This window comes from Pararge aegeria, chromosome 8, assembly GCF_905163445.1.
Source record: "Pararge aegeria chromosome 8, ilParAegt1.1, whole genome shotgun sequence".
NCBI classification, from domain to species: domain Eukaryota; kingdom Metazoa; phylum Arthropoda; class Insecta; order Lepidoptera; family Nymphalidae; genus Pararge; species Pararge aegeria.
In genome coordinates this window covers 14,361,561-14,386,068 of record NC_053187.1, presented here as the reverse complement: position 1 = coordinate 14,386,068, position 24,508 = coordinate 14,361,561, and the positions used below count along the sequence as shown (strand labels likewise).

The 24,508-nt window shown below is 34.1% G+C and overlaps 1 protein-coding gene across 8 annotated transcripts in view; it reads right to left on the bottom strand.

Moving 5' to 3' along the window:
• The window catches only part of LOC120625896 (cAMP-specific 3',5'-cyclic phosphodiesterase), a 504,305-nt gene that overhangs the window by 41,527 nt on the left and 438,270 nt on the right, over positions 1 to 24,508 (bottom strand). For all 8 annotated transcript variants that reach the window (XM_039893163.1, XM_039893161.1, XM_039893160.1 and 5 more), the window contains one exon: positions 5,145 to 5,257. In XM_039893163.1, the coding sequence (XP_039749097.1) occupies positions 5,145 to 5,257 (113 nt within the window). The remainder of the gene's footprint in view (positions 1 to 5,144; positions 5,258 to 24,508) is intronic.

Genomic DNA, 24,508 nt, shown 5'->3' with positions numbered 1-24,508 from the left:
CAAAGCATGCCTGAGAGTTCTCCATAAAGTTCTCAAAGGTGTGTGGAGTCCACTAATCTGCACTGGGCCAGCGTGGCGGACCAATAACCCCTTAACCCTTTCTCATTGTGAGAGGGGACCCGTGCCCTGTAGTGGGCCGATAAAGGGTTGATATGTTGATGATAATGAATTTAATACTTGCTCTTTGATACACCACATTTCATTTCCATCAATATAAAACGCAAGAAAATCTGCATACATTTGATAGGTAAAAAAAAAGTAATAAAGAAATGAGAAAAATCTTCGTTTCGAAGTAGTTACTAGTTATTTATAAATATAGACGTATCTGTATCACCAAATCATTAAAAGTTTTCTGTCTCAAAGCTACGCGTTCGGCATTTACCAAATAAAACCAACAGTCGACACTCAGTATAAAACGAACAGTACCCTTAGTATAAGATTTTCACGCTCGCGAACGTGGAGTCGCTTTCGTGCATCAAAACAATATACCGTCATAGAAAAATTACCCTAGGTATAAAACTCCTTAGGTCACTCGAAACAGAGTCACAAATTCTGTGCAACACATTTTTATTTTAAAAATTCTCTGCCAAAAACCGTGGAATTTTAGACAAAGAATATCCATTCCATCCACTTAGTTCGAAATCTGAAAGGACAACCAAAATAAAATTTGCGATTTATTTTGTTAGACCTTGTCCGCCTTAATATATATTTTTTAGGCACCAAAGCTGTAAGACTATTTAATCCTGGTTTTTTTTTGTGGTCTAAAATCTGTTTTTAAAATGTTTTTAGTGAAAAAAACAGAAATACAGACGTTTATCTATTATATTCTTGAATATGCATATATCAAACATTTCCTTACAAGTTGCAGGTTTCTAAGGAAAAGTGGAGTAAAAAATTATGTTATAATCATCTTCGTTAGTTACTAGTTGTAACAAAATACAGCATTTTTTCTTTCACGGCACTCACACTTTGTACCGAAAATGTATTAGTAGTGGATGATATCCTTTAAGCTTTAAAACAATAATGATGAGTTCTATTGAACTCCGACGGTTAAACTCTTTTTCTTCTGTACGATTGCGAGCTTCGTTTCCTTATTCGTACTAAGGGTAGATAGGTACATACTAGTTCCCGTATTATGTTTTCGAAATTAGAAAAGTAGAACGGTGATTTACGACGCGAATCCCTGTAAACTTTGACATTTACGAAAGTAATTTACTTCAACCTGGTGTATTATGTACACAACAGGATGATTAAAGATTGACCTATTTTCTTTTCAACATAGATTATTATTTATGACTAGCTGTTGCCCGCATTCTTCGCTCGCGTTTATAATGAATGTCGTTTTGCAAATCATGTTTTCCAAAAGAAGCCTAAATGTTACTATACGTTTTTTCAACTAACTCTACAAGTTGATTGTTTGCTTAGTTAGGTCGGGAAGGAAGGACAAACAAACAAACGCACTGTCGCATTTATAACATTAGTAAGAATTAGCACTAGTTAGTATTTAAATGTAATATTCATTTTAGTTATAACTGGTTTGAAACAAGGTTGTACTAGTTTAAAATCTTTTACAAATTAGAAAAACAAAATGCTTATTTACGACGCTAAACCCCGTGAACTTTGACATTTTGAAAAGAAAATTTACTTCAACTTGGAGTATTATGTTGCTTAATGAACGGGATGATTAAAGATTATATTATGTTTTCGGCGTAGATTACGATTTATAGGTAATTTTAAATATTATATTCGCTCGTAAAGCGCCTCTTATTTCACTGCTGTCAGAACGTTAAATTAGGCTTATTACAGTAGAATGAGTAAATATATATCAGGCATTAACCTTTTTTTTTTACTGAAACTGCTTAAATTACAGGTTTAAAACGTAGGAGACGTGAAAACAGAAATTCTTAGCTGTCGACATCCTTTGATTAGTTAGTAGTGAAATTAATAACTTTTGATCACTCTAGTCTAATGCCACTTTGCTGGGCACAGGGGCTAAACCTTAAGAAGATTATACAGCGCAACTTTAATATAACGTCCCTCAATATAAAGACTTCCTTGATTTAAAATCTTCTTAATTTGAATTTTGCATAAGATTCAATGTAAAATATACCTTTACATTGCGAACAACCTCTACATATCGAATTTTAAACAATCTAAACAAGTGTAAATACTTTTAATAAACGAATTTAGTTAACCCAAAACCTTGTCAATATCAAAAACAATGTTACATAGGTGCAATAATTTAACAATTTTTTTTTACCTCTTTATAAAAAATTTTAGACGAAACTTAGCTCAAAATAACAAACCTCGATATAACAAATATTAACTTGATCCCTTCCGATTTGTCATATCGAAGTTGCACTGTGATTAATTATCTTTAAATTGTCATTTTATTAGTTTATCCGCTAGTTGTACCTTCTTAGGCTTAACATGGTGAATTGGGTGAATAAAATAATCACACTAAGGGACTAAGCCGTCATTACTCATTCCACTCTCCCGTGGATATGACGTTCCGAGTACCTCAATCTATTTAATCCTTCTACTAAGATTCCCCTACGCAAGTCTCTCGTAAAATGATTACGGTTTAACTACCTACCTATTACTTACAACAGGGTACGGTCCTTTTGAAATTTAATGTAACAGTAAAACTAATAAAGTAGGTACAAGGGTAATGTATTTCGATTCTCTGCTGGGCACAGTACTTCTCTCTCATGGAAAAGAAGGTTTAAGAGGAAAGACCCACTAATGTTACCTAAGCCTTCCAACCCGCATTAGAACGTGCGTGGCGGGTTTAGCTCTTAGTCCATCACATTCTGAGGATCGTAAAGGTCTTACAAGACTTTTATCTGGTTCGCAACGACAAAATTCACAATACAATATTACGAGCGATTCGGAATAGGGCATGGGGGTCCTAAGGTCATCCTAGTAAACTGGACTCAAATCATATTTTAAGGTAAATATATACATAATAGATGGGGAGCTGACTACGAAATTTACATGTTCTGTAAGGTACATAACAATAAACAAAGCAGCATATTACGTGACTTAAGAAAAATAAAAATGTCCTCCGGGCATTCCTTACGTATAACCCTACTTTCGCATTGAAATATTATTTTTTTATTATCTATAAATATATCACAAATTAAATAGCGCGCGGCAATAATTATACGGCATAGCGGCTGGTAAAAGAATATTAAGAATTCCGATGGAGACTTCGATCAATAATGAGGACGGACTACGGGGGGGATGAAATTTGCTTTTGCGTCGCGGCGTTACGTATGGTATGGATACCGAAAAGGTAGCACACACGGCACACACACACACACACACACACACACGTTTTACATTAGCGACTTTGCTTCTGCATCGAGCATCGATGTAGCGGCAATGTCGCTAATGCGACTGAGTGCCTTTATACGATTTTGTTGCGCACGATATTGTAATCGCTGGTTATAGCATGAATTGCTACAATGTGTCACAGCATTTCGGTTTGATTAAAACGCTGTGCTACAGTAGCACGCGAACGCCTCTGTATCCTATGTTGCGTCTGTATGGCGTCTGTAGTGGGTTTTAGTGCATTGCAATGCATTTCCTAGCGTTTAGAAAAAGGGTTAAGATGCTGCATTTTCTTCTATAAAGCAGGCTGGTTTATTGCAACCGAACTTTGTTAGAGTGCGGATTGGAGCGTCCCGTAATCAAAATTAATTGCCGCTTGCCTATGCGAAAAGGTTTGTGTGTGTTATGACCCTAATCCAAACAACTCTTGATTATAAAGTTCGTAAAGCACACAAAAGTAAGACTCTTGGCGTTCTCGGAACTCGTTAATACTCATGTCAAATTACCAGTTCTGATCAAAAAAATGAACGCTAAGCCAAAGAGCATTCCACTTTCACTTTACTTCCGATAGTTTCCGCAGTGCCATTACTTTTTTGCGGCGTACACTGAGGTTGTAAATAAACTCCCCACAAAGCCCCCTGGTATCTTTAATCTTAAAACATCTCATTATCTAATCTAAAACCGTTTTAGTAGTGCAATAAATAAATCCGCATCAAAATCGCAACAGAAGTTTTTTACCAAAACCGATAACACATTGGGCATATGCACATTGAAGACTCTTTATGAAAAAAAAAAAAATAATAACGTAAATAACACACTGTACTTGCCCCATCAGATTGAACGTTACTAAGAAGCTGAAATTTTCGCACTGCAGATGAAAACGTATCTGTGACTGAAGTCTCCGAACAAATCAATATACAGCTTTTATTAAAAATAATATAAGAAGTTAACTAATCAATATACGATAAAATTTCTCAAGAAATCAATATAAGGATAATAATAGGTTAAGTGTTATAAGACAAAGAGTTTGGCTCTTCTATTAAAATCTTATGCAATTAAAGCCGAGAGACAATACGCATGGGGGCGGTAAGTGACTCAGTGATTGCAAAAACCCTGACCTTAAGTCAAAACTTATTGCCAAGCCTGAGTCACGTTCTCATAATATTTGAAACGATCATTTTATCGTCATATAATCTCACATTCATTGTTTACGAATAGCAATCGATATCTGTAAACATCGATCATGTTGTTACTATCCAGGAAATCGCATTTTTCTAGGTACAACTACGATCGATCATCTTGACTGGAGCGTGTAACGTCGAGTTTCGCAAGCTATAAGATTATAAAATAAAGAAATACTTGTATAATAGCTTAAAAGATACGACGATCTAGACATTTGACGCTGTGTGACGTAATAATAGGTACTTAATTGGTTGAAGATATGTCATTTGTATACGAGGCGTAGAAAAAAAATATTCTAATTAATAATAAGTTCAGTAGAAATAGAATTCCCATGGATAATCAAATACTGTCCACATTAAATAGAAATAGTAAGTAAAAGTATTTAAAACTACACGATTATAACAGAGAAAGGTGATGGACTGAATGGGACGAGCATAGCTTAAAGTGTTATTATTTAAAATAACAGTTTAATTAACAGGCTAAGCAAAACGTTAACTATATTAAATTAATACTAGTTTAAGCGAAAGTAAGGGGGCTAATGTCAAACTAAAAAATGTCTAGAACCAATATTTTTATGATGTCGTCATATCTTGCAAACTATTAGTACATGTATTAAGTATAAATACCTTGAGCGAAGCCATATCAGAGACGGAGCGGTGGGTCTGAATGGTCTCGAGCTGGTCCAAGCACCAGTCCAGCTCTTCAACGGTCTCCAGTGCCAGCTTCATGTATGCTTCGTCTGGAACAAATAAAGAAATTATTGGTACATATAAACCTGGATTTACTGTTACTTTTAGTACTCAGCAAAGTACCTTGTCGCCGATTACCCCGACGCGAACCGTAATACACATTTTGTTATAGGTACGTATAGAAGTTCAGAAGTGGTTACTTGATAAATCAGAGCTACACTTCATGCGATGGACAACGGTGACAGTAATTGTCGTCCTTTAAATAAGTAAATGACCGGCAGTTCTAGACTAACTAAAATTGCAATTTAACGACGCATTGAAAATTGTCATACAATACAACGAGGCAATAGCGCCAGCGTCTTGAGCACCATTTCTATGATTTACCATTCAAGGTGTAGGTATATTGTTTTGTTAAAATGTGGGATGAATTGTTGTTGTGTATATCGTTTTGTAAATATTTTATTAGTTAACTGTTAAATTGTGGGATAAATTGTTAATTGCTATTTTGTAAATTAAAACGAATATATTATGTATATGGTAAAAATTCCAAATTACCGTTAGCCTATAAGGTAGAAAACTTTTAATATCAACGAGTCTGACGCGAAGAGGAGCCTCTCCGAAAGGGTGCGGGCCCGAAAGGGGGACTGACTTTGCGATTGAAATGGAATTACAACCTTAACCCTGTGAACAAAAAGCTGGCGGTTGTTCGTACAACATAAACATTGCTAAGGGGGGTTTCATCAGGAAGGCGGTCAGTCGTAAAATATATGCCGAAACAAAAACAACAAATCAAAATTATTTAAGATAAAAAATAATGAAATCCTTTTTGAATACTTAGTAAGTCTTTTGGCCTAAATTAAAGAGTATAAACCATTATAACTAGTTCCTAAAATAAAGATATATAAATCGTTATTGGTCAACCGAGATATTGCAAATAACAAAAATCTTTCAAGACTGGCCATCTTCCAATGCGTATAACGTTAATTACAAACTATAATGTTTATTACGTTCGTAAATTATGGTTACTTTATCGTATATTGTTATAATTATATTACATAATTTATGGAGGGAGTAATGTCCTGTAGTAAAGACAGCCACACACACACATAATTCTGATATGTTTACATCACATCGTAAAACCTGAATACTCGTATGATAAAGAGACACATAAACAGACGTCTATTAATACTATCCCCAGTGCCACCCATAAATCTTTTGGATTATGAAGACGAATATGCGATGTCGGCTTAACTATCGCAGTTCAAACCACGTATGTGCTTGAGATCATTTTCTACACAAAAAATACAAGATAAAAACAGTATTGAAATCGTTGAAATCCGCTCTCGAAACAAAAGTGTTCTTGAATTATAGTATTTTAAAAACGAGGAAGCTGTAATAGCTTTTAGTGGTTAAGACTTTTCTATTTATTAATAATAATAAATAAATAAATTATTACAATAATACACACATCGCCATCTAGCCCGCATGTAAGCGTAGCTTGTGTTATGACTGATGAATATTTGAATGAATAATATACATATAAAAACCCATACACTGAAAAACAGTCATGTTTATTACAAACATTTTCAGTTGTTGCAGTCGAACCCACGGCCTTGGACTCAGAAAGCAGGGTTGCTGCCCACTGCGCCAATCGACCTTCAACTTTGGTCTCACTTTCGGGGGTTGGTCCCCCGCAAGCTCGATTACAACATGCACCTCTGAATAATCGCAGTTAAGAGTGCTTTAAATATCACTTGCTTTAACTGTTTAGGAAAATATCCGGAGTACCTATCCTACACAAGATTAAAAATAAATTAATATACCATTTCTGAACGCTAACTTGACATGGAATAAAGAAAGCTCTATATGTAATACATAGTGTAACAAAATAATGAAATACTGTTAAAGGATGATAAGCATGTTTCATAACAAAGCACCCTGCAAATATATTTTTTATCGGCTTCGTTCGCTCAGGTTGGCTTTAAAAAGATCACTTTTAGTGATAAGGCCGCCTTTGCACCCTAGCACTAAGTACTATTACAGTTTTCCTATTGTGTTGCAATAAAGTTTTTCTATTCTATTCTTTCAGTAAATACTAAGGCAGTGGTTTCCTCATAATATACTTCTAAACCCTGTCAATTATTATTTCGGTTTTCATTTACACGTTGTACACAGTTGACCCATATGAAATACAACTTATTAACACTAACCAGTCATACCTGAACAAAAGTTTTACGAGGAAAGATGAACTTGTACATTTCGCAAATTACGAGCCCTCGAAGCTTGGTTAGTTAATCAATATAACCACACATTCAATACCGATGTTACATATTCAGAATTCCGATGCGGCGAGAAACACAATACTATAGCCTACCTATAATAACGAAGGTATCGGAATTTCAAGACCAATTATTTTACAAAATACAGACGAATGTAGTTCGATAAATTCAGTGATAAAATGAATAATACTCAAACAGGTTTTTGATGTTGAACTAAATTTTAGCTATATTGTATTAAAATCCTTACTAATATTATAAATGCGAAAGATTTGTAGTATTTGATTGTGTGTTTGCCCTTCCTTTATGCTCTAGCTACCAAAAACCAATCAACTAGTTTCTTGGCATACCGTTAGTTGAAAGGTCGGAGAGCAACAAATTCTACTTTTAATCCCAGCAAAACAAACGGTTTCCAGGATAACATGCGGGCAGTAAGCAGAAAGTCTTAAACTTTTAATTTTTTAATATATCGCTAAATTAATGCAGAACCTAAAACAAGGCCTGGTTAACAATCGAGAACATGCTAAAACGGATAAAAGATTTACTAGACGACCAGCGCTGAGCGCTGTAAAAATAAGAGGTCCCCGGTACGATCTCCGGCAGAGGATTAATATTACTGCCCTAACTTTAACAGATTAGCCCGCTACCATATTAGACTGCATCATTACTTTCCACCGAGTGAAATTGCAATTAAGTATTCCACTGCAAGTAAATTCAAGTCATATATTATTTATATTTATTATTTATGTATTTTTTTAGTGTGTAAATCTATGTAATTCTATGTATAGAATTGTGACATCCTCACGCAGTCTCTCGTCACTCATTGCCTTATTCCATTAGTTAAGGTAGCCTGGAAGAGATCACTTTTAGTGATAAGGATTGAGGTGAGGAAGGATTTTGCACATAATTATGTTCTAGTAAGTGCTCCTGTTTGTGTTTCCTATATTATGCAATAAAGTTGTTTAAATAACTTAATATTTTTGACAAGTCAAGTTGGCTTGGTTCACTTGACAAAAATATAAAATAACTACCTTCTACACAAGACTTCTTGTGCGTGGACTTCAGAATGGGTTAGACCCCATTCTGAAGTCCACTTCAGAATGGGGTCTTCTTCAACTTCGCCCGTTAACAATTTTTGATCTTACCACGGGAACTGTTTGAGACATCGCTATAGAAAGTACATGCCTTTACATAGCATAGGTGACATGACAGCATACCAAATTTCAAAGCTGTCTGCCGCGGCTTAGCTCGTCAAAAATAATTCCTCGGAACTACTTAAGGAATCGGGATAAAAGGTAACCTATGTTTTTTTCCGTGTCAAAGGCTACATGAATGCAAAATTTCATCCAAATCAATCCACACTATCACATTTATAATATTTTATTTTAAAATTTTATATTATATCAGTAGGATTAGTAGGATGACTTTGTTAACGGCTCAGACGTACCAGTAATCGTATAATAATAAACAAAACAGGTCCATTCACGATAAACCCAACGTTGGAGAAGAAGAGATAACTATCACAAATAAATAAATAAATAAATAAATAAATAAATATACTAAGACAATACACACATCGCCACCTAGCCCCAAAGTAAGCGTAGCTTGTGTTATGGGTACTAAGATGACTGATGAATATTTTTAGGAATTATATGTAAATAAATACTTAGAAAATACATATAAACACCCAGACACTGAAAAACACTTATGCTCATCACACAAACATTTTCCAGTTGTGGGAATCGAACCCACGGCCTTGGACTCAGAAAGCAGGGTCGCTGCCCACTGCGCCAGTCGGCCGTCAAGTGTCTCATTAACAACTTATCTTCGAATGGTGGAAAACAAACCATATATGTTAATCTTTATGCATCCGAACTTACCTACGGTCACTTATCAGGCATATCATTGTTTAATATAATTAAATTGGTTGTGTACCTATGCATGTAATAATAAAAAAAAAAACAAGTAACCCGGCTTTGTCAGTATCGATGAAGAACTGGAAAGATATAAACATGATTTTAATTTTATTTTGAATAATCTTAGTTGACAGTGTTCATAAACGCTGTTGGAGGCATAAAGAAAGAAAGAAAGAAAATACATTTATTCATGTTAAGTGTTACAAACAGTACATCTTATAATAATATATTAACAACATTTTAACAATGTCCGTGTGTAACACCAGTCAGAAAGGGTGTACAGCTCAGCATTTGCCATGCATTTTAGGTACATGCATGCCGATGATTTTCTGCTCAATTTTCGCTCTATTATTATACTTTGGTTGATTATATAGGTAGAGCAACAAAATCTCGGAGTGAGCAGATGCCTCCTTCTTTCGCAGTTGGGTAATTAAAAAAAAACCTGCATTTAGACATTTGGTAAATAAATTTTGGTAATTTGGCTAATTTCTAAATTAAGTATCTATAAGAACATCTTTTTCTGCGGCACAAAACCACCGCAAATTAATGAATTCCCACTGCCGCCGCACCGCGCTGCTGTCACTTGTTATAGGATCCTTCCTTTTTAAATATATTTTTCGGATGAATATCAGCCTCATGGTCAATTTCGTGTCGACTACTAACTACGCTTTTATTGGGTAATTTATACCTGTTTAATATTTATACATATGATGCCTGGATAATGGCGGACTCTCTTAGTTTTCTATTATTTGCACCTTTGCGAAGGTTATTGCTAAATAAATAATAGTTTAAAAAAAAAACTAAAAAACATTAGCTTAATAAAAAGCATTAAGCTTTTTATAGAAAACCGAACTAAAAAATAGAAAATAAATTTTAATAAATTTAAATTAAGAATAGTGTTAAAAATTTCAATAAATATAAATTAATAATAGTGTAAATAAAAAAATATTTTATTGTAAAAAAAGCGTGGGGTGCCTGGTGTTAATAGTTATAAATATTTTATTGACAGATATGAGTAGAGTGATTATTATTTTGATAATATCTTAAAAAGCACCGCTCTGTTAAAGCCACTAATTATATTTAGCTTACCGCTACATTGTATAAATCAATTAATTTTTTTGGTTATTTGGATGATATGTTTCCTAAAACCTAAAATATTTATACCGCCAATAGATTCTATCACAAAAAAAAATCCAGTTACGGATATCGAACCCACAGCCTTGGACTCAGAAAGCAGGGCCACTGCCAACAGCTCCAATCGGCCGTCAATATTGACCTGCCACATATATATCAGCTTATAAATAAATAATATTAAATAGGTACGCACAATTACTGACGATTGTTAATTCTTATTATTGGGCGTAAAACAAGCTCTAATTTTAAACTATAATTTTCATACCTTGTTATCCAAATAATCTGAAATTTCATTAGCCTGAGCTTGGCATTCATTTTACGCGAGAGTTCACGTAGAATACGAGGGCGTAGGCTCGGTGGAGGCTCAACATAAGCATATTATACAGACATATCGACGTGTATAGAGTTACCCAATTTTGTGGTAGTCAACGTAGCCAATTTGTGAATGGAAATATATAAAAAACACCTTTTATGTACCTACAATACCTACTACATTGCTTAGTACTCTCATATTATTCCTTAGTACTCTTATATTACCTAATTACTTATTCTACTGTTCTGCTCAATGCGCGTATTTTTTTAAAAATTAAATTATCTTTTTCGGCAATGTTCCGTCTGACAAATTCAATTCATTTATTTCAGGTAGGCCTAGTTTATAAGCACCTTTGAAACGTCACGGTAGTCTGTTTATAGTAACTCTACCATCGGTTCGGAAAGCAGATTCCACTTAGAAGAGCCGGCAAGAAACTCAGCAGATTACTCTTTTCCAACATAACAATACAACAATACAATAAGATTATAATTAAATGTATTAAATAACTTCCATATAATGATTTTTTTGCCACATTGTTCGTCCACTATTGGATACGCAAAATATTACTGGTCACCCGTGATAAATAGACCTCACACAGATTCATTCTAGAATAATGAAGATCGCACTGCTGTTATACCACCCTGTTATCTTTACTTGTAACAGAGGGTGGTGTTAATGTCACGAGAAACAATAATAATAACACCCACGTATATTTAGGTAGGTACTTCAGAGTACTATTAAGTCATATCAGTTAATTTAATTACCTTCTCTACTGTCCCAATAAAAAAAAAAGAATGAAAGATTCACAAAGCTTAAATTGGACATTTTATAGGATTAGTGATCCAAATTATTGTAAAGCATTAATGAACCGAAAACATAACTTGGATTGACGCATTTGTTGACAAATGAAACTACACGCTAACTGACAAATTGATACGATTTATCTTAAACAATCGCACTCGTGGGGGCTTAACTACTATCTCTTTGAAATCAGTGTTATTTTAGGATTATTTACGTTTTGTTTTAGAAGTATAATCTTTATTTTAATGATGTCAAGATCTGTCATATAATTTATTCTAAAATAATACTGCTATAAGCATTTAGCAGGGTTGGGTTTAGTTGGGTTTGTTGATCAACAAATTACGCCGAATCGGAAATACGTGTTATTAAACACATAGCCACAGTTAGAGTAGTAATATGTTATCTTTAACTCAAATGTAGTAAAATACCTTATCAGTTCATAAACAGCCGCAGCCAGTAGGCGTCGGTTAGTCTATCAATCGATTACATCTAACCTTCAGAAATGACGTAAATGGTAGACTAGTTTATTTGACGATTTTTTTACTGAATTATTATAAAAAAATCGCGATACATTACGACTTGAAACCGTCTATAGCAATCACTGCATGCAAATTATTTACTCTTGGGATAGAGACAAAACATCTCTAAACTTTTTTTTTTATTTTATTTTTCTTGATTGAAAATTTTATTAGATGGTGGCTTAAATTTCAGCCTTCCTTTCAGGAGGGCCCAGTCGGATTCACAGGACGCACCTCTAACCAATTACGGATCGGTAGACTTCACACGCTTTTTTAAGAACGTTGTGGAGAACTCTCAAGATAGCAGCAGACTTCCTCACGATGTTTTCCTTCTCCGTTAGAGCCGCTATATTTTAATTGAATTACAAAAGTTCCAGGGATCGGATTTGTTCCCCTCGAAAGGAGACCAAATACCCGCTAGGCTATCACCGTTTCCAAATTCAAAACTACTTTATGTTAATGTAAAACCTTTACCTTGTACCTTAAAGTTGTACCATCAAATTGTGTCTCCGAATATAAAATCCGCTAGTCTTCAAAATATAGTGTACCGCACTGTCATAATTCCGAGAAAGTCTTTGTAGGACAAGAGGAAGCGGTTAAAAAATGACCAGCAAAATCAAATGTTCATGTGAACATGTGTAGGAAAATATTTATTAAAAACATATGAACTGTAAAACATTTTTATTCTGTATCTATAACTTTACAAATTGAAATAACTTCGCGATTTACGTCACTTATCAGTGACCTCAGGTTGCGGTTCCGGTATGAAAGCAATATCTTTTTCCTCGTAAGCATCGATAGTGTCTGCCTGTCAAAGATGCACACATAGGTCCCGATAACAGGTGACCTTCTGCGATTACCCACTGTGTTGACAACAGGCACACTTTTGGAACGTGATATGTGACGTCACAGTTCACACAGATAACTTGTGACTTTAACCTCACAGGAGTAAACACTGTCTGTTACTTCTAGTCGCAGAGCAGATCGTAAAGCTTGCTGTGTTGTTATATATTTGACTATTTGGTCTTGATGCGTTTACTCAAAGAATAAACCTTTTCTTAAGAAGTCTTTTATAGTGACAGCTGTTTTGGAGATCGTAAACTCTTTTTTAACTTTATCAATATTTGTAGAGATACAATAATTTATGCTTATTTATATTTATGCTTCTTCCAGTAAAAGTTATTGCAAAAATATGCTTAACTTGATAGTCTGCAGATATTTCAACTCCTCTACAACTTTCAAACAATATTTAAATTCCTTTCTTGTTATCGATAACAATGTTGAAATTTGGGATATTATACAGTTGTATCCAAATCATAAACTAAACCAAACTGATGGATCAAAAAGCAGTCCGATCCTTTGCTCAATGTTCCCTGTTAAAAAAGGCTTCAATAGTTTAAGAGCGTATAACTGAATAAGTACCAGTGTCTCACAGACTATACAGTTATTGGCTGCATAACAGATTGGCATTACGAATGACGTGTGACTTATATCTAGATAAGATTTGGACTTGGGACTTATAATATTATTGGTCATGTATTACAGAGAATTATTACATAGTATACATACTGTAGCTATACAGTTAGATTAGGCTGTTTTCCCGAGTCACCTGGGGGCGTCATCGCTTGAAGAAGTATGATTTATTATTCTCTTCTTCTACAATTATACGCCCTATTTTAAGGACTATCTCATCTTTAGGAAATACTTAAAGGTCCTTATTTTATCATTTTGAAAAATAATGTTGTAAGCGATGGTAGTACAAGTTTTCATCGCCATTTATTTTAATATTTTAATATCATGCTGCTTGAACTCGCTAATCTTGAATAGTGCATATTGAACATATTGTACTAACTTTCAGAAAATATTAGTTTTCCATATAATGATGAGTTGTAAAAATTTGATTTCAGCCTGAAATAATGGTATTCCTAAACAAAGCCGGAAGGAAAACCGCTTATACCTACTTGGTAGCATTACTTAGAAAGATATATAAAAAACTGTTTATAATGTATGTAATAGTGGTAAGCAAAGAAAATATTATAAATAGTCGACGCTAGTGAATTAGAAAACTTACAATGCTGTCAATGTCAGTCAGTGGCGTGCACTTCATACATGCACAAAAGCACTGCCTACCTTAAAATTGATATATAACTCGTACAGAAGGAGAATTTTTGCCTTTTTTATGCAATTGACCTGCTGAATGCATACCCTGGTATAGAACCCGGTGCACGCCACTGATGTCGGTAGATGTTTTGATGCTGGTTTTGATAGTTTGATGACGAGTGCATTATCGCTGCACTTCAGTGTTGTATTGAGACTCAAACGACGCAAAGATCTCCTCCTGGTGGCTAAGTTGTTAGTGCATAATTCTATTTTTACCTCATTACAATCTGAATCGCAAATTTTACAATTAGTAAATTTAATAAATATTATCTTGTACATATCAAGGATGACCAGACGTGACAGGCATTAAATAATAATAAATAAATATACTACGACAAAAGATTATAACAAAAGTCAATGCCCTTGCCTTCGTGAATCACTTTAATGACGTGAACCTAAGTACACTGCTTAGTATTTATTCCAAACACTAGACTTTAACAGCGTGGAATTGCAATTCATAAATTTTGTCGATATCTACGAGTCTTCCAGTACAGTATCAATTTAATTTTAGACTCTCGTTAACTATTCTTACCTACTATTGGAGGAAATATTTTTTATTTAAAAAAAGTAACAATACACATGAAATTTAATAAGTATCTTAGGGAAACGTTATTTAACGATTCCGTCAGAAATATGGTGAAAAATAACATCGTTTGTTTTTCGTTGTGAACAACGTAGATTTTTAATAGTTTAAGTTCTGTCAAACACATTAAGCAGCTCTCAGCTCCTTAATGTATCCCTGGAAATGACTAGTCTGCGTAGTTACGCGTATGGAATTATATATAATTAAGCACGTACAGAAACCGTGTACACAATAAATATTCAAGCAACAAAAATCACTCTACTTTGGTATTGTTTCTCGAACAAGCCGTAAGTCACTACATACCGTTTAGCAGCTGACCTCTGATGTTCTAAACGTTTATCTTTTTGTAAATGTTTAGAACTTGAGAGGGGAATCTAGGCTTCCATTAGACTAAGATTCTAATGGTTCTATTCTAACAATACTACTAATTCTTACATTGTAATTCGTGACAAGATCGTGAAGGTAAACCCAGACCTCAGGCGAAGAAAAATGATTTCAGTTAATCAGAATGATTGCGATCACATATAAAGGGGTTGGCAAAACATGAATGCGTAAGGTACGTAATTTTAAACCAAATATTTTGTATCATCCTAACCCAGATTTATCGTCTGACCTCCAAGAAGTGCTAATAAATACGCAGTAAACCCATTTGTTATGCCCTCGATACGTAATGCATAAATATTTGGGGTGAAACATAAAGCTCGCATCTATTACTCTGGGTAACTTTCAACGAGCAATAATAAATGTAGGCAATCTTTCGTACCGATTTCCTATGCACGAACTTCTAATGGAGTTTTGTATTGTACTAACATAAAAGTGGTATCTAAAACTAACGTTATGTTCAAAAGTCTAATTTAAAAAAAACAAATTAATACACTTAACGAAGTTTTAAATTGTTTAAATGTTACTAAAGTTTGCACTGCCAATGTTTATTTTCAATTTAAGGATACGTAGGCAATTTTACAAAACGTCACAGGAAATTTAATATTCACCGCTCAAAGTTCACAGCCTAATCGAGAATAGCGATCATAATATGTCATGCGTGCCCCTAATGGAACGTGGCGAAATATTTTCGGCACGCAACAAGATATATTGGACGTGCCTTGTACAGTTGGTATTATTAAGCGATTCTGACGTAAAATTCATATTTCGAGAATGTAGCCACAATACTATTATAAACCACATTTCAATTAATATTATTTTTATTAAAAAGGAGGGTAATTTGTTTATTTCATGAAAGATCAGGTCCAAGTTTCGTTTGCATAAAAATGTCTTTTTACTCTTACCTAGGAAAGACTCAAGTTTTAAGAAACACAACGTCTGTGAAACTAAACAACAAACTGAATTTAAATATCTGTAAGATAAGCATGATCCCATCATAGCATCAGCACGTGACTGTCATTCAGTCAGTTCATTCAAGTGTGCATCGTGAACGTCAATTGACGTATTATTTGTTCTAATCGTAATTAATTTTCTTAGAGATAATTTCATATCAAATGAGGATTTCTACTAAACTAAAAGATGAGACTAAAAGATAAAAAAATGTTTTTGAACTTATCCATGAGCATAATTTCTTAAGTCGTAAGCTCCAACACAAAACTTTCGCCCCTGAAATGTCACCACCTTTATGATTGACTTCATTATTGTTTTTGCTTTGTGAGTTTTATGGAAATATGGCTTTACCAATAAAGATATTATTAGAACGGTTGTATTTTTATCGCAGGTTTTTATCTTCATATCTACAAGTACAGCTTATAGTACGAGCACTTTTATAAATGTTGACCGTATCAAGTCATAAACATGAATATGTCAAAGGTATGTTATTAAGGAGAGGAAACGATCTATCGGGTTTAGCCAAATATAATATAAGGCAAGATAAAACCGAAATAGTAAGGATATTTTGTAAGCTTTGAACACCAACCTAATTACGTCTACCCAGCAGTCCTTTGGTGGAAGTATTATAAAAAATTGGTAAATAAAAAACGTTACGTGTAATTAAAATACGTTCCGAACAATCAATAAATATTCCATTAATAATTCTTAAATATTAAAACAGAAAACTTGCCTAATCCTTCTCATGTACATTTAAATTTATTTATTTTTCTGTTTCTTTATTTTTGTTTCCGTAATTTTTATATGCGGCCTATAAACCGAGTTCATACGCAAAAGCTTAATAGTAACCACGAAATGTTTCACTTGTACGTTACGCTAGCATAAACTCTTTGATGTACGGTTAAAACAAAATAATATTTACATGAACTGGCGCCAATCTGTAATATCGGCATCTTTTAAAAATGTCTAGAACGTAAAAACTTATAAGTATGGATGATATCTCGTAAATTCACTTTTCCAATAAATGATAACAGTTGATTTTATTTTTTATTTATACTCTTTATTTCTACTCCACAATTAGGATAATAAAAGAAAAAATACTCTCTTATCAATCTTTAAGGAAAAAACAGAGATTGGGTTGTGACTTGTGAGTAGCATTCTAGACTAGCATTCTATCACCCAATGTCAATGATCAATCTTATGTAATATTAAAAATAAACTCGGCGTGCAGTTTACTAAGCTACATAAAATTGCTCATTCATTCAAGGACATTGTATATTATTTTATAGGAAATTACCGAATGAAATCTTTAAGATTTCTCTCAAAAAGTTTAAAGTTTATATAAAACGTACTTAAGCATACAGAAAAATCCTATCATAATGTTAAGGATTACTTAAACGATAAAAAAGCTTGGGTTTGAATTTCTCTCACTTTATAGCTTAATATTAATTTACTTAGATGATGATAACAAAAAATATTTCCAGCTTAGTTTTTTGTGATAGACCAGGATGCGTTAAAGCTGACCTGAACCTGAAGCTACAAGGGTTCCCTTGTAGCTTCAGGTTTAAGTTGGCGAACGAAGTAATCACCATCCCCTTACGATTTTGTAAACATATGTATGAACGCTTCATAAGTGCCTGTGATAGATAGGCCTGTATAAAGAAACAATTTTTGAATTTGAATGTTTTTTTAATTTATTAGTAGAGTCATCTATATCGACAGGGCAGAGTAGGAATATAATGGCACTACTAAATTCAATTCCTGATCTGAAAGTTTTGTGTTAGACTGATTATAAATTTTAAGCGTGTATGAGAGATACGCGTATTGTTATACGAGAAGTTTTAATGAATTCTATACTTTCTGTTTTCTTTTGCACACAGCAACGTCACACTTTCTTTTACAGGCAGGAACGTCACAAATTAGAATAAGGGTTTAGCAAGAAACGATTGCAATGCTTAACCAACATTATCTATATTGAATTATGCAATGTATAATAATGTAAAGATAATGACAACGCTGGATTACTGCGTCATCGATAAGTATCATAGACGGGTGTGTAACTATATGAGTAGGTATACGCACTAAAGAAATTGTTTGCGAAATTTGAACCATTAAAAATGGCTACAGTAGCAATTCATTATAATATTGGCAAGTGAGACATTGGTTTTGGCACTAAGATAGAATAGTCTGTGAAAAAAACAAACAAGATAATATCACCATCATATAACCTCGACACAAATTATCTAGAGCGTCGAAATAATATATTTAAATTAATCCACGACATTTAATCTCTGTCTTATATATTTATACCTGCTGGCAAACAGACTATTACTTATGATTACTGAGATAAAAGTAATTTTGGAGTTACAAAAACAAAATACAAACATTCCAAGCTTTTTATTGACTCAGTTAACTCGTAAAAACTTTGTTGTTTGTGTAAATTTTTTGCTTGAAAACAAATAATAAAATAGACAAGAGAAATAGGATTAGGGCTTTGCTTATAAATTCAATCAAAGTATCAGAAGGCTTCAAAGAATGTAGTGAACGATCCGGTACTAAATTGGGTTATGGAACAAAAAAGTTATTTTATATTGTGGGAAACTAAATAGAAATAAAGATGGGCCGTAATCTTTGGAAATGGGATAGAAGGGTATTTAAGAACCACTAAACAATTCCATTGAAGTTCAACATTTAAGGCTCTTATCAAAAAGGTTCTACTATTATATCTGTTGTTCAACAGTAAACTATATGTTTTTTTCTTGCGAGAAAACAAAATATATTTTCCTGAAAAATGAAAAACATTGAACTCTTCAATTTAATAAACATTTAGTAGCTGAAAACGATGAGCCACTTTTATCTTGTTTAGATTCTGATTTATCACTATTTCAACCTATTACCAGGCCACTATGGGGCACGGGCCCCTCCCACAATGAGAAGAGTTTGGTTCAGTGCTGATTGGTGAACTTCACACGCCTTTGGGAACATCATGGAGAACACTCAGGCATGCAGGTTTCCTCACGATAATTTAATGATTTCTTGAAGACTTGCTTCAACGGTGAAGGAAAACAACGTGATATTTTAATTGCTTGTAACGCGCGTAACTTAGAAAAGTTAGAAGGCGGGATCCCCCGAAAGTGAAGCCGATGTCCTATCCATTGGGCGACTTATAAATGTTACTATAACTACTAAACTTATATACTTAATGTGTAAGAGCCATTTAAACGCGTAGACGGAATAAAGCTAAGTAAATGAGGCTCTTTGACTATTTACTAGTAAATATAAAACAGTATTGTTTTTGCGCGATATCAATTTATTGGTGTGAAATGTTATTACCAACATCTGCTCAACCTTTGAGGAAAATTTCCCAGGTTATGCATAGGAAGATTCCAGAAAGTGGTTATCTAAATTCATTTTAAAAGCGAGGAGTTTCCTGCTTCTCATTTTATTTCCTAAAGACCTTTGTACTGCGGTTTGGTCCAAACTATTAACGTGTAAACGCCAACGAAAAACGTCGTCCTCACTTTCAATTTTTTTTTATAGAGATGACGTCCCTTTATACTAGTTACTACCACGAAAAATTACATATGCTGTAGTTTTTCGATAGGCCATCCAGAGTAAATTCAGTATCGATGATGAATTTCTTGAGATCAAGCTTAAGTTCTGTGTAACGCGTACTAATTGCGTGCAAATCGTGAAGTTTTGCAATGGCCTACATATTAAATTCTTGGAAATAACGAGTGACAGTGAGTGTCCTGAATTGAGAGCGCTCAGAGACGGCTCATTAGTACCTGTCACGCTTCAGATTATCTCGCTTTTTTGTTCCAAAGAACTTCATTTGAGAGTTTGAAATAGGTAGAAGTGTAAAAAAATGTTTAGTAGGTATCTATTTCAAAAGGGATCTTGCTGTCAAAGTATTATATAACAATGCTATATAAATATGAGAGTATTATTTTCTCTTTATTATGCAACTAGCTATGCCCTGCGGTTTCAACGCCACATTGTAAAGTTGTATATTTGATCCACAACCTTATAAACGATGGATAAACTTTGGTGTTCGAAGAAGAATTTAACATACAAGTCTCAGCTCGTTACACTTTTTCTAACAACGAATAGTAGGTATGATCATTAAAGTAAACGTGAAAATCTTATTTTTACAAGCAGCAGAAGAAATTAAAATAATGCTTGTATTATCTCTAAGTAAGAAGTTGTCGGTTGTCTGCTCACGACTTCTGTCTCTTCTTCTGGACGTCGGATAATCAACATCACAATCAACATGTATTATTTCATTTAAAAACTTTTTTTTATAAGAAGTGAAATTCGCTTTTCTGGGAGTGTAATCCGATTTAAGATCAGATCGCGCGCTGACTCTGAGTGTGCCTTTTCATAGAACGAAGTTCTACGAGCACTCGTTTACAGTGCAAAGCCATTGAGCTGTGGAATGCGCTCCCAATCGACATTAGGCAGTCTAAATCACTTGTTATATTGATATGTTAAAATATATATTAGTTTATTATTATTTTTATTTATTTTTATTTTTTTTTATTATTTATTATTTTATTTATGTAATCTAGTTCAAGTATTAGTATGTAGTTATTAATACATAGTATATTTTTTAATTATGCACAACCTGCAGTCTGTTATCCTTTTGTTTTCCTTATCCTAAGGTTGCCTGGCAGAGATCGCTACTAAGCGATAAGGACGCCTTTTGTACACTGCTTCTGTCTGTGTTTTTTTTTATTATTCTTCTGTATTTTTTGTGTGCAAATAAAGAGCATAAATAGAAAATAAATAAACATCCATGTTAATATTCTGATTCCAACTCACTTTTTTTTGTATGAATTAAATTTCTGTTCATACCCGTCCTTAATTTTGTGTGTTCTTTTTTCGAATGTGATATAAATATTTCACCGCATTTTTGAGAAAAATTAATTGAAGATCTAAATCATAAAATATTATTGTCAGTTGATTAACAAGGAGCATCGACGTCATATGTAGTGATAAAAGAAACAGCGTGAGCAAATAGTGTTCGATGTTTCAAAATTCAGTTTGCTTTACCTTGTAACTTCAAGGCACTTGTCTTTTTCACTTGAAACTCCAAATCGAGAACCGTTCAAACACAATATACTCCCAGGATCTTCGATCACAGTTTCCACATTTGATTTAGTGTATTTGCTAAAAAATAGAATAAATATATGATATTCACTATATAATCACTATAAAATCGTCATTTGTCGCTTAATCACTGGTTGAAATAGGATAGTCACTGGGTTTTACTGATATTGAGACCTAGAAAAGAGCTCATTTCATATTATACCCGTGTCTTTAGTGTTTGAAAGTGAATATAGAACTGATGTGCGGTACGTAAGTCTAAAACAACTTTTCGTAAGCAGATGTCTAATAATTGAAGGTGACAATGATTTCATCACGACTTATGAAAGATTTCCAGATGTGGCATTTCAACAAAGACTTTTCTCAAGATATATAAATTACATGAGATTTCACAAGATATGATAATAAATGAAGAGGCTTCGAGGAAGAAAATCAAACTATCGTTTTTTTTTTCCAAAACATAACATTTCATTGTGTTTTTAGTATCATATAATATCACATTAATATTATAAAGAAGAAAGTTTGTATGTAAGTATGTATGTTTGTTGCTCCTTCACGCCGCAACTACTGAACCAATTTGACTATATTTTGTAATGGAGATATCCTATTGTTATATGGGAATCTTCATGGATACCATAGCATCAACCATACCATAGCAAGGGTAGGTGCAGTGGTTATGTCGGACTCTTACTGACTATAACCCCACGGTGTTCCAACTCGTCGTCTGATGTCTGGGTCACGGGAACGCTTCCGTCACAACCACAACCCAGCCAGCGGAGAGATTACACTATTTATTAACATATGACTATTTTTTAACCCGGAAAAGTGTATGGTTCAGGCGCGGTTCAGGTACAACAGAAATTTATGTCAATGCACTTTATCTAAAGTTAAATTTAGCCATAACAATCTTCCTCGAAGTAAAATATTAAGTACTAAAGTAAAGAATAAGTCTGTACACGTAATTGTAATTTAAATAAAAATGTGGACGAGCACTTTATCACAGTGGGTGAATTGCAGCGCGGGGCGCGGCTGGCATGGTTATATAAGTATAACTCCTTTGTCGGTCTACTGGTCAGGTTAACATTTAACCGTTCGAATAATCTCAGAACCTGCCCGGAGTAAGGAAGCAGAGCACGTGTGTAGCCCTCGGTTCCGGTTAAAGCGTCTCACATATGATTTGGTGATAATATAATCATAAGAACCTTCATCGAAGCAACATACAGAAATTTGTTACAACTAGCGCCATCTAGCGTCGTAAGGTCACACTAAAGGAGAGAATTTCTGGTATGGTCGTTCGATTTTTACAAAAAACCTGAAGGTCCCTAGCTAAGTCCACAGCACGTATGGTCGTTCTATCCAAGAGCATCTAAGAACATCTTTTCAAGTAAGGGATGATGCGTTGTGAAGGGATCTCCTGATCGGTTACTATATGCGGCATCGTTCCGTAATGCAATTTCTGTTGGCAGGCCTTTTTTCGCTACAGCAGTAACTAACCACGGCCGAAGCCTCCCAGCAGACCGTACCCCATTTTTTTTATTACAGCGATAAAACCAAAAACCGCGCTTTCTGTTAAAAGTTATACTACTCAATGCGTAAAAGATAGCAAATGCCAAATACCCATGTAATAGTGAAAGCAGGAAAAAAATGTTTCAACATTCAGCGTCAAAACATTATCTGCAATAATAAAATCTTTTTCGATAAAATGCGATACACGTGAAATGAATTCCCGGTACAATTGCATTATTCAGGCGTAGGTCGTACTTATGCTTTACCGAGAAATTTATCAGATAGTATAAACAATAACAGTTGTATCGGCAGGAAAACGCAAATATTTTTTCCCAAATGCATATCTACACACCTCATGGGCAAAAGAAGCCAGAGTAACTCAGTATGCGATAGACAGAGCTATGTTAGGAGCAGATCTACGTGATCAGAAATGAGGAGATCCGTTAAAGAACAAAAGCTGAAGTGGAAATGGGCGCGTCACGTACCTCGGAGAACCATATTGGAGCAAAATTTGTAGGTTTTAAACCTTTAAGGCCCCTTCTCTCATAGGAGATAGGGTTTTACCAATCTCCTATGACAGAAGAGGCGTGTTCCCAGGACTGAAACTATAATATATAATGGTGATTAACATTGTTTGGTTCACTCAAGATTTAGATAAGATGTCTTTATGTTTTTAGTTTCATATCCGTGAGTGTAAGTTCCAATCTCTGTGGAGCTCGTTACTTAGGCAAACCCACGGGATAGCAGTGGCGTGCGCAGGGTTTTTGACTAGGGTATGCATAAAGAAGGAAAATGGTGTAAAATCCGGCCACTTTATGAGTTATTCAAAAATTTTAGGGTATGCAGTGCTGTTGTGCTTGTATGAAGTGCACGCCACTGCGGGATAGCCATAGTATGCCTGCTAACCAAGAAGCGGCCGGATCGCATCATTTTCAAGTTACGTCGGCTCTGCAAATTCCGGAGGCTAGCTTTGAATTGTGATGCGAAACCTTTTTTACCACGTTTCCTGTGGGAATTAATTGTAGAACCTAGGCTAGGTAGCTCGTGCAACGAATCGGCCGAGCATAGTTAATAATTTTTTTTTTAATATTATAATAATTAATAATGTAATTCTTAGACTAATAAATTTATATTAGTCTTAACATCTTTTTATTCTGTACCCTGCTGCGATCCTAAATATAAGTTTATTTTACCATTTATTTTCTTTGTAAAAATGAATGTTTTATATACTCAGGCAACCTGATTTAGTGTAAAAATTGCTTCGTCGGTTGAGAATTTCCAAAAATAAACAAGGAAATATATATCTATTAATATTCCCTAAAGGCTGCTGCAAAATAGGATGTAATTCCTGTACATTAAAAATCCATCAAGGCGGAAATAAGATCAAGGTGTCATGGCGTTTGACTTTGATATCTGTTTTATGTCTAACATTTCTTTGGTCTGTAAAGAGGTTGTCATAAAACCTCTATTGTAAAAATAGGGCAAAGGGAGCTGGTAAAATCGTCTGACAATGAAGTGACAGACAGCGCAGTCAGTTAACCTTAAGCTATAATCACTCTTTTCTTCAAAACATAAGTGGTCTAAATAAGTGAGAAGCTTCATTGAAAATATTAAACAATTTTTGAGTAATAACTTTTTTGTATTTAAGATTCC